Here is a 12,500-nt window from a genome sequence, read left to right on the forward strand (position 1 = left end):
GACTGCTGATATGAAAGGGGTGCATACACTGAATAAAGTTCAGAACCACTGGTGTAAACGATCCCACAGTAACAAAGCACATGGTGAAATTGTGAACAAAAAACATGAATAAATGACAATACCAAAAGCATCGCATAACATTATCCAAAGGACTCGTTCTGCCAAGCCTTACCCACAATGACTGAGAGAGAGAGAGAGAGAGAGAGAGAGAGAGAGAGAGAGAGAGAGAGAGAGAGAGAGAGAGAGAGTCTGTTTCAACAGTTAACCTTAAGATAGATAATTAACACTTATAACAGAACAAAAAAACAAAAAATATATATAGTTTGTTGTTTCAAGCTGAGGAAAAGTATTGTGCTTGTATGGCAAAATCTCTCTCTCTCTCTCTCTCTCTCTCTCTCTCTCTCTCTCTCTCTCTCTCTCTCTCTGATATTTCCAAACAAAACCTCAACATGGTAGAAAAAGATTAAAACAAGCTGAACAGATATTTCCACATTCTCCCGTTAGATTTTTCAACGCATTATTTCAATTACCTGCAATATAACTGTGATTTATTTCTCATTTTTATCGCGGAAGGAAAAATTCTAAATTCCATCAATTTCTTTCAGAAAGAATATTGAATGTGGGTGTTCATAATTTTCCAATTATGTTCGTCCTTTACCGCAACCGTTCACAAACATATTCCCTTTTTTGATTTAGCCATGGGAAAAGCGCCTTTATATTTTTGACCTTCTTTCCTATCCTCGTCCTCTAATTTTTTTTTTTAACCTTTCTGCTTGAAACGTCCTGTCTAACATCGCTGTTTCGTGTGTCCTTCAAGGCGTCCTCAGCGGCTACACAGGGTGCGCAAGCACTCTGATGACGGAGATTAGCAAATGGCGAGGTATACCTGAGTTGGAAAAGGTCCACCGGGCGAAGTGATGCTGAATTTCTCACAGAAATATAGATGTATCTTTTCTAACAGTATTCAGCCATATTTTGGCCTCTCCAGGGAGGAGAAATGACCTAAGCCCTGTGAATCCTGAAAAATTGCCCAGGAAAGAATTATACTGCCCGTGATTCCTGAAAAACAGGGGCTCTGGGGTTAAGATTGTCCAGGAAAGAGATATATACTGCCCTAAAATGGAAGACTGCAGTATCTGCAAAAATACAGAACTGAGAAAATGGTGGATAGTTCAGTTTTCCCTTGCCTTACTACTGATTTTACAGATACTGCAAATGGGACCCCCTAAATAAAGCTCTGAAAAATCATTCTGAAACTGCAGTAACTTGTGTATTAGTGTTTCACGAGCCCAATAGGTGGAATATCTCAATTTCGAAAATTTTGCAGATACTGCAAATGGAAACCCCTATATAAAGCACTGAAGAATCACTCTGGAACTGCAGTAACTTGTGTATTAGTGTTTCACGAGCATATCTCAATTTCGAAAATTTAGCAGATACTGCTATCTTCCATTTTAGGGCTGTGTACACAAGTGGCCTTCTATCAAAACAGAAATAAAACACCTACGGATTCCTGTCTCATCTAACGGTCCACCCAGTAAAAATTAAAAGCACCGACGACCGAAAACGCAGTTCGTCCTGTAAATATTCTCTTTTAAGTACATCTCGACCATTAACTGGACAGATGAAGCCATAAGTGCGATATGGTGTACCTTAAAAATAATATAAAAATAAAATATATATATATATATATATATATATATATATATATATATATATATATATATATATATATATATATGTATATATATATATATATATATATATATATATATATATATATATATATATATATATATATATATATATATATATTTATTCTTTCCATTTTTGCTTTTCCCATTTTTGTATGGGGTAAGCACGATGCCTTCTTTTGAAGGACTTTGATTTGGCATTGGGGTACACTGTGGCCTTGATTGGCTACCCTGCCTGACATCACTTAGACCCCGGTAGCGCATGTGTACATGTATCGTACCAAATCCCCAGCTCCCTTTCTCCCAGCAGCGAGGAGAGTTGAGCAGTTAGGTCAACAGTTCGAGACATGTGAGGTGTCTGTTATGTTTTTAGAAGATGTTGGAGTGGCTTTGTTTGTGTGTGTATTAGTCTGTAACACCCATTTGCTTTCAGCAAACCTATCCATTGATTACATACACAATCCCGGGGTGTCTACATGGATAGCAAAATGGCGCCTCTCTGACCAGTCAGCTGTGGATTTGAACCCGTGCCACAGACCTCTATGAAGTCCGAGACTGCTGCTCTAGCGACCTAGCCATCGAGGCCCTTGCTCTACTGACCTAGCCATCGAGGCTATATATATATATATATATATATATATATATATATATATATATATATATATATATATATATATATATATATATATATATATATATATATATAGGACTCTTCAGTGTTCATACAAATAGGGAAAAGTTCAGTAAACCTAAAATGTCACTGAAGTAATTACTCTTGTAAAAAAAAAAAAAAAGCTTTTTCACAATTCACAAATGCAATTTTTACGGAGCAGATTTGCGCTTCTTATCAATAACGCATTAGAAAAGGATTTCGTTTCCTCTTTTGAATACCGTCGACAAAAATGTAAATCAATTCGCATTTCCAACAGAATATTCACCATGTTATCAGCAGCGCATAAGATTAAAAAAAAAAAAATTGAGGAAAACCAAAAATGTTTTCGAAATCTGAAAGTGTTCGCGTTTTTCCAAAGTGTACAAAAGGGCCTCTTGGCGTATGTGAGCGTTATAATATAATTTGGGACTCGCTTCTTTTATTTATAAAAAATGATATGAAATAAAAAATTGCAATCCGTTCATGGTCCAAAAATTCCGTCATTTTTTTGACCAACGCTTTTTTTTCTTTTTAGAGTATAAATGCATTTATTCCATTCTTAAAAATGTCTACCCTCAAGTGAATTATCATGCTGATTATTTATTTGTTATCTATCATTCAGCAGATGAAATCTATTCATATGAAACAAGCCCACCAAAGGAGCCAGTGACTTGAAATCAATCTTCCAAAGAATGTTAAGGTCTGCATTAGGAAGAAGCAAGAGGAAGTAAATGGAAATACAGAAAGAAGGGATACCACTTATTAAAAAAAGAAAAGAATAAATTAATAAACAGATAAAAATGTATTAAAATGCAAGGAGAATAGTGTTAGGGTGGTAATGCATTGCATTTTCGCTTCTGACCGCATATTTCTTTCAATTTTTTATTTTGTTTTGTTAATTTTCGTAGCGGAAACGACTGTAAAACGGAACTTAATGTAAAAAAAAGAAAAAGAAAAATATACACTCTTGTGGAGCCCCCCAAAAATATATATTTAAAATCTTAAGATATTTAGAAAAGGATTCAGATGGAACATTCGAACTTCTAAATTCATATCAGCACCACCGTACGAAATGAAAAGGAGCAGACGACCATAATCCAACTTTTTGATTTTCTTGAGAACCACTTTTGCTTTCATTACGCAACTTGGCAACATCAGCGGTTAAAACCGCGGCGGGAGGCGTGACGCAAGAGAATTTGCATATTCTGGAAATGGCGTGACTTCGTTTTGGCAAAGGACGATGCAATTATGTTGGTAAAACTGACAACTGTTGGAAAAACGGGTGGAACGAGTGCCAATTGATGAGTCAGTTTTGACATAAAATGATTTTCATTTTACTGTTTACTGTATGGATGACCCACAAATATATGATATATAAAAACCAAATACAAAATATAAAAATCTGAATATAAAAAAAATTTAAATATAAATGTAACAAAAAATATAAATCCCAGTCCATTATTTTTTCATCGTTTGGCATTTTAATTAATCGTTCCTCTACTGTGCCCAATTTTCTTTCTTTTCCTTTATCACTTGTAATCTAATAGAGTCCTTCTGTTTAGCATGAATGCAAACTCTGTCCATCCGACTAGAGTATATACTCTTCTTTAACCCTTTATTGCTGGGTACTTTCTCTCTTTACGTCAGAAATTCATGATAATTCATCTAAACACACCCTCTCTCACAGATGACGCAATCTTCCCCAGAACTGCAACCCTTTGAGATTTGAACAGCAGAACTTCCATTTGCCTCGTTCTCCTGAGGATAACACATTTGCTGTTATAAATAGAAACAGTGAATATGACGATGGCACTGAATCATACACTCACGTCCCATAACAATGGGATTTAATTAGATCTCGGTTCCGCATCATATTATGCCCGTCAGGGAAGACAACGAACCAAATGAAGCTACTCTTGTGACAAAGACATTCACAATAGACCACTTGTCCACAAAGTTATAGCTCTCCCACTCGAGGTCCGAACAAACTCCCTTTTCCAATTCATTCGTGTGGTTCCAGCCGAGCTGTGCAAATTTGCTGTCGCGCTGGACAATGAGACGAAGAAATGCCGAAACGTCAGAGGAAATTACTGGCATAAAATAGAACTATTCCATATTGCAAAGAAGGGCAAACAGACCACATTGACCTGTCAAGGGATGTCCATGGGCAGACGCCTAAATAGTTAAATTACTCTTCTTCATTATGGCCTATACTAGAATTTTGTCAGTTGATTTTCATGGTATATTTTAGGTCTGACTTTTAATTCAAGCCTAATTTTTTTACGAGAAAACATAATCAGTGTTAATATTTAAATTTTTAAAATTCATAAGATGCGACAGGAAAACATAAACACATCATGTGTTAATATTTAAATTTTTAAAATTCATAAGATGCGACAGGAAACATAATTTTAACAGACCACAGGTCTACACAAAGCCAAATCAAAAGTCCTTCAAAGAAGGCACATGTATGTGTTTGGGAATAAAAGCACGTTAAAAGAAGAAGAAGAAGAAGATATATATATATATATATATATATATATATATATATATATATATATATGTATATATAAATATATATATATATATAAATATATATATATATATATATATATATATATATATATATATATATATATATATATATATACATATATATTTATATGCATATATCAATATATATATATATATATATATATATATATATATATATATATATATATATATATATATATATATATATATATATATATATTGTATATATATATATATGTTTGTTTGTGTGTGTCTTACAAAACCAAATCAATTCAGCAAAAAAAAAAAAAGTTTTAGATTGATTCTAAATGCATTACATGCCATCCATTCGATAACTTCACCACCAATAAAGGAAAACTACCATTACCTACTTATCGGAATAAGCGAATAACTACAGACTTCTGAATGACAATCTGCCACCATATTCAGACATATAAAGAGTATCATCAGTCTTTATTGTCGCCAGTTCCTGTAAAAGAAAGAAAGAAACACACACATACATACACACAAGCTACAAACATTCAAAAATTCGAGACTCCTTTCAAAAATAGGGGAAGGTGGAATGCTGTTAGCTGACAAAGGATTCTCCCTGCAAAAGTTTTTCGAGGATGCTTCCGAAAGGAACTCTCTCTCTCTCTTGCTCGCTGGCTCCTTCCTTTCTTCCTTCCTTTCTTCCTTTCTTCCTTCCTTCCAACAGCATCTCAGAAAGAGAAAGCACGCGGGGGCGAGCTGCCAGCACCACCGTTTCAACCGTGGTGGTGGTGGCAGAGTGACTCCAGTGCAGGTGAAAAAGCAAAACCTGCCGAATCAACGGTTCTGGAAAAAGCAATCACGCCATTTTTCTCTGTTTTTCTGGACAAGAGGTTTCTCACGCCACCCTTCACTCTTTGTCTCTGTCTGTCTGTCTGTCTGTCTGTCTGTCTGTCTGTCTGTCTGTCTGTCTGTCTGTCTGTCTGTCTGTCTGTCTGTCTGTATATTCTCTATTTTTCTTTACAAGAAGTTTAACACTATTCTCTCTTTTCTCTGTATATTTTCTATTTTCTAGACAAGAGGTTTAACACTCCACTCTCTCTCTCTCTCTCTCTCTCTCTCTCTCTCTCTCTCTCTCTCTCTCTCTCTCTCTCTCTCTGTATATTTTCTGTTCTCTAGACAAGAGGTTTAACACACCACCCTCTCTCTCTCTCTCTCTCTCTCTCTCTCTCTCTCTGTATATTTTCTATTTTCTAGACAAGAGGTTTATCACACCACCCTTCTCTCTCTCTCTCTCTCTCTCTCTCTCTCTCTCTCTCTCTCTCTCTCTCTCTCTCTCTCTCTCTCTCTCTCTTATAGATGAAAACTGCATCAACGATTCCACATTCCATTCGGCTTATGAAAGGACTCTAAAGCAATTTTTCTTTGGATATTAGTTTATATTTACCCGCTTGTACAAGTATATGAGTAATATGTTGCATATCCATGTAGTTTGACATGACGCCTCTGTATACTTTTCTAAAGGAATGAATTATACTGTGCCGTTCTATTCAAACCTTGCAATTTTATTCTTTATATTAAGGCGAAATTTCCAAACGAGGCTATGGCCTCCTTCAGACTGTCTGCGTGTTGACAAATCTTTCTATGAATATTTCCTGTTATATGGAGCTTTTACAAAAAGCCATAGAACTTTTGTCACACATAATGAAGGAAAAATAAAATAAATAAAACTTTTGTCACACATAATGAAGGAAAAATAAAATAAATAAAACTTTTGTCACACATAATGAAGGAAAAATAAAATAAATAAAAATTTTGTCACACAAAATGAAGGAAAAATAAAATAAATAAAACTTTGGTCAAAAAGTCAACGAAAAAATAAAGTAAATAAAAGCTTCTGCCATACAAAATCAAAGAAAAATTAAGTAAATAAAACTTTGATCATACAAAATCAAAGAAAAAATAAAGTAAATAAAACTCCTGCCATACAAAATCAAAGATGAAATTAAGTAAATAAAACTTTTGCCATACAAAATCAAAGGAAAAAATAAAGTAAATAAAACTTTTGCCATACAAAATCAAAGGAAAAATAAAGTAAATAAAATTTTGCCATACAAAGTCAAAGGAAAAATAAATTAAATAAAACTTCTGTCATACAAAACTAAATAAAGAAAACACGCTCATATTCTAAACTACCCACAAATTAAACAATAAGTAAATAAAACTTTTACCATACAAAATCAAAGGAAAAATAAAGTAAATAAAACTTCTGTCATACAAAACTAAACAAAGAAAACACGTTCATATTCGAAACTACCCACAAATTAAACAAAACTGTGGTTAGTGAAGAAAAAAGACCCCACAATCACAGACTTAAGACCCTTAAAAATCACAATCCCTTGTTCCTTCCAGCGAGAGAATGCCACCACGTATTATTAATATTTCTACACAGTCCGAAAAGGAACCGGCAGCGCGATGATTTCGTGGAAGTAACGACGGTGAGTGTCACTTACAGGAACATAGAGACGGGAAAATAGGTGTTCCACTCTCTCTCTCTCTCTCTCTCTCTCTCTCTCTCTCTCTCTCTCTCTCTCTCTCTCTCCATCTTTATGTCTGCGTTTATGTGTGTGGGCGTATGTGTCAATACGCATCCTTTGTAAAAGAATTCTTCACACAAGACGATCTTAATTTCATTTATTTAAAATAAAATTTTCCCGGCGGGTGTTTAGCCGTTTCCCGTTCAACAATTCTTGGGAATTATTGTTTTTAATGCAGTCCGTAGTACGAATTATAAAGAAGACAGTCGCAAAGAGAGGTACAATTTTTCAACACCAATATATTTGTATATATATGTGTATAAATATATATATATATATATATATATATATATATATATATATATATATATATATATATATATATATATATATATATATATATACAACTGGATAAATTATCAATATTTATACACCTCTTATTATTGGTTCAAATATATATTGTATATATACAACAATGCATTTATTATCCAATATATATATATATATATATATATATACAACTGGATAAATATAATATTTATATATATATTATTGGTTCAAAACTATTGTATATACGCAACAATGCATATATATATATATATATATATATATATATATATATATATATATATATATATATATATATATATATATATATATGCCAACAATCTAAAAAGCGATGAAAAGAATCCAAGCATAACATCAATAAATAAAATGCAAAACGAAAACATCCCAAACCGAACGAAGCAAAAGCAATCATCCGCTATTTCGCGCCGGCGAAGACCGAATGACGCAACGAAGCGAAGGACATTACGTACCGCATTATCTTCCTTCCTTCCTTCCGTTTATTGGACGCCTTGTGATCATCAATCGCTCCGTCAATGTTTCCGTTCATTTAGCGAGAAGGGAATCGGCAACAAATTAATTAACGTCTCGGCGAGTGATGTCAAGCATGAATCAGGGAGGGAGCGGTTTCTCTCTCTCTCTCTCTCTCTCTCTCTCTCTCTCTCTCTCTTCTCTCTCTCTCTCTCTCTCTCTTAAAAGTAGGAATCAGGGAAGGAGCGCGCTTTCTCTCTGTCTCTCACTCTTTCTCTCTCAAGCAGGATTCAGTCAGGGAGTGCGTTCTCTCTCTCTCTCTCTCTCTCTCTCTCTCTCTCTCTCTCTCTCTCTCTCTCTCTCTCTCTCTCTCTCTCTCTCTCTCAAAAGTATGAATCAGGGAGGGAGCGCTCTCTGTCTCTCAAGTAGGAATTAGGGAGGAAGCGCATTTTCCCTCCCTCTCTCTCTCTCTCTCTCTCTCTCTCTCTCTCTCTCTCTCTCTCTCTCTCTCTCTCTCTCTTAGGAATCAGGGAGGGAGCGCTCTCTCTCTCTCTCTCTCTCGTGGTAATATTCTCACCTAAGAACGTCGTTACAGGGAGATCACGAGAGAAAAATCTGATTATGCGAGAACTTTTTTCAAATGTCCTTTTGGGTAAGGAGATCGAGATGGGTATCATAATGAAGGAAAAAGCTGGCAAGGACAACGAAGGATAAAAGGATAAAAGGATAAAAGGATAAAAGGATTAAAACCTGATATCAGGAGAAATCTGCCTTTTCAACTAAGAAGAAGATTTAAAACGAGAAAAAATAAAAAACTGGCTTAAATTTATCGTTTCCCTTCTCAAACCTTATTAATAGGAGAAATCTGCCTTTTTAACTAAGAAAAAATGTTACAATAATAAATAAATGAATAAATAAACACTGGCTTAAATTTATCATTCCCCTTCTCATTCACAAACATCAATATATACCAACTCCAAGGCGATTCAAAGTGTCACGGAAAAGTAAAGAAACAACCTCCCCCAACATTTCACAGTTATCAATAGTATAAAACATCGATACATGACGTCTGCGCTACAAAGAGAGAGAGAGAGAGAGAGAGAGAGAGAGAGAGAGAGAGAGAGAGAGAGAGAGAGAAATTTTATGAGTTTTACCAGGGTACCCACGCCGTCAGATATGACATCATTAAAACGAGGGTCGACTTGGTGAGGTTAGTCCCGGGGCAGGGGGTTACTTTCGGACGAGAGGTACTTGGCGAAAGCGCATGGGCCCGGAATGGACGACGGCAAACCTAAAGGCCCTTGAGCAAAACAAGGCAACTTTCATCGTTGAACTGACGAATCAAGAATGGAAAACAAGGTTGCAAAGCGTCTTTTTCAAATGTACTTGAGCCAAATGTAAAGGAACTTTTTACAGTGCAGCCCTCTAGCCTCAGTAGTTGTTAAGATCTGAGGGCGGACAGAAAAAGTGCGGACAGAAAAAAGTGCGGACGGACAGACAAAGCCGACACAATCGTTCTCTTTTCAGAAAACTAAAAAGAAGAAAAAACAAAGCCAACACAATAGTTCTCTTTTCAGAAAACTAAAAAGAAGAAAATAAAACATCATTCGCTCTAAAGAAGTAGATTTTAATTCCAAGCGATCCTCGGAAGTGCTCCAAAAGTACAAACAAGCGAACTCGACTGCCTCCCAGCGCGAGCACATCCGCATTCCCAGCCTCTCACTTCACGCCTGAACGTCGTTTCATTTTTCCTCATTATGAGGAGACAAGACGCCTCCTAAGTGAGAGAGCCACAAGCCTCGAGGAGGGGCAGCGTCATTTGCCTCAACGTGAGTTTTCGGCGTCGCTTCTGAAGTGATCATTCATTCCTTTCAAGGAACAGCAACCGGATTATTGTTCGACTCCCATTCATCCTTTTTAAGTTTTCCAACGGATCTGAAGGAGAAACGAGTCATATATACTTACGGGAATCCACTGAGGCGCTTCGTACGACCAAAAAATGAACATCTTGAGGAGGAAGAACAAGTGCACTTTTACTGAACACCACTCAAGCTTCTCTCTCTCTCTCTCTCTCTCTCTCTCTCTCTCTCTCTCTCTCTCTCTCTCTCTCTCTTTCTTACCTTAGGATGGCTCTCAAAGTCCAGTGGTGCGGCCAGGGTAATGAGGCCACTGTGTTGGTCGATGGTGAACAGTCCATCTCTGTTGCCTCCTGTGATGCTGTATCTCACTGACGCTCCTGTGGAAGAGAGAGAGGGAGAGATAGAGACTGATGCTCCTGTGGAAGACAGAGAGAGATAGAGAGAGACTGATGCCCCTGTGGGAGACAAAGAGAGATAGAGAGAGAGACTGACGCTCCTGTGGAAGACAGAGAGAGATAGAGAGAGACTGACGCTCCTGTGGAAGAGAGAGAGAGAGAGAGAGAGAGAGAGAGAGAGAGAGAGAGAGAGAGAGATTGATGCGCCTGTGGAAGAGAGAGAGAGAGAGAGAGAGAGAGAGAGAGAGAGAGAGAGAGAGAGAGAGAGAGAGAGAGAGAAGACTGAGAGAGAGAGAGAGAGAGAGAGAGAGAGAGAGAGAGAGAGAGAGAGAGAGAGAGAGAGAGAGAGAGAGACTGATGCGCCTGTGGAAGAGAGAGAGAGAGATAGCGGGACTGATGCTCCTGTGGAAAAAACAGAGAGACAGGAGAGAAATAGAGAGAGAAAGTTGACGGCTGATAATCTAAGCTATCTAATACATACTTTAAAACTGCTAGTTAAAAAAAAATTAAAGTAAACCAGTTAAAGAAGAGACATATTCTGCCCTAAAATGGAAGACTGGGGTATCTGCAAGAAATACAAAACTAAGAAAAATGGTAGATACTGCAGTTTTCCCTTGCCTTGCTACTGATTTTGCAGATGCTGCAAATGGGACCCCCTTAATAAAGCATGGACGAATCATTCTGAAACTGCAGTAACTTGTGTATTAGTGTTTCACGAGCCCAATAATTCATTATTATCATCAAAATTTTTGCAGATACTGCAGTTTTCCATTTTAGGGCAGTATTGGTAAATGAGGTGAATAACTCTGTTTCAATGTAAGTTTTGTTGAAAGTTTCCCTAATTTGATCCTGTGTTATTAATTTTCCCAACATTAGTCATTATAATTCAGACTATTGTTGAGTGTCTTTTTATACTATAAACTTCATACTGATAAAAAACTTATATTCCAATCTCTAGAGCTAACGCAAGCGGGTTTTTTTCATAACATCTGAATTATTCATAATTATCTTTTTCAGTAATAATAATAATAATAATAATAATAATAATAATAATAATAATAATAATAATAATAATAATGAATAATAATGAATTTAATCACTCTTCTTAAAATAATACTAACCAGCTTCGCATATTTCAAACTCTGAAAACAGATACTTGAACAGCTGGCATACGCCGTAAAACCATAACAAACTTTGCACTTTTTTTATTTGCATTATGCATTCACTTGTTGTAATAGACAGGCTTCAAAAACCTAGCAAACATTTATTTTCTCCAGCAAACTGCGCGCGGTGTTTGTACAGCTCAAAATAATATGCTAAAAGTTTTGAATTCATAATTGGGTGTGTTATGTCAGATGGCGTTCTATTCCGGCCTTGCATTCTTTTCTCGCTATGTCTCCAGGAATAAATATATATGGAGAATCTCTTTCTTATTATTTTTATTATGCAGAGGTGACGAGAGAGGTAAACTGAATCTCTGGCACTAATTAGTCTTGGTGTGGATAAATGGAGATGGAAAGGAATAAAAGATAATATAAATCTTAGTGGACGTTGGGGAAACCAGTACCCATTTCATATGAATAGGGTCCATCTTCTGAATAATAATAATAATAATAATAATAATAATAATAATAATAATAATAATAATAATAATAATAATAATAATAATAATAATATAGATAAATGCAAATGTAAAGGAATACAAAAATATATATATAAATCTTAGTGGACATTATGGAACCAGTGCCCATTTCATATGAATAGGGTCCATCTTCTGAATAATAATAATAATAATAATAATAATAATAATAATAATAATGTAGACAAATGCAGATGTAAAGGAATACAAAAATATATATATAAATCTTAGTGGACATTATGGAACCATAATATTTCATATGAGTAATAATCTTCTGAATAATAATAATAATAATAAATAATAATAATAATAATAATAATAATAATAATAATAATAATAATAATAATAATAATAATATAGATAAATGCAGATGGAAAGGAATAAAAAAACATACAAGTAAGAG

General features: G+C 35.3%; 1 protein-coding gene across 1 annotated transcript in view; it reads right to left on the reverse strand.

Annotated features, from left to right (window-relative positions):
- The window catches only part of LOC136850841 (putative neural-cadherin 2), an 812,567-nt gene that overhangs the window by 124,546 nt on the left and 675,521 nt on the right, over window positions 1-12,500 (reverse strand). The window contains 1 exon segment of the mRNA XM_067124862.1: window positions 10,325-10,440. Within this exon segment, the coding sequence (XP_066980963.1) occupies window positions 10,325-10,440 (116 nt within the window).

Source organism: Macrobrachium rosenbergii, chromosome 22, assembly GCF_040412425.1.
Source record: "Macrobrachium rosenbergii isolate ZJJX-2024 chromosome 22, ASM4041242v1, whole genome shotgun sequence".
NCBI lineage: Eukaryota > Metazoa > Arthropoda > Malacostraca > Decapoda > Palaemonidae > Macrobrachium > Macrobrachium rosenbergii.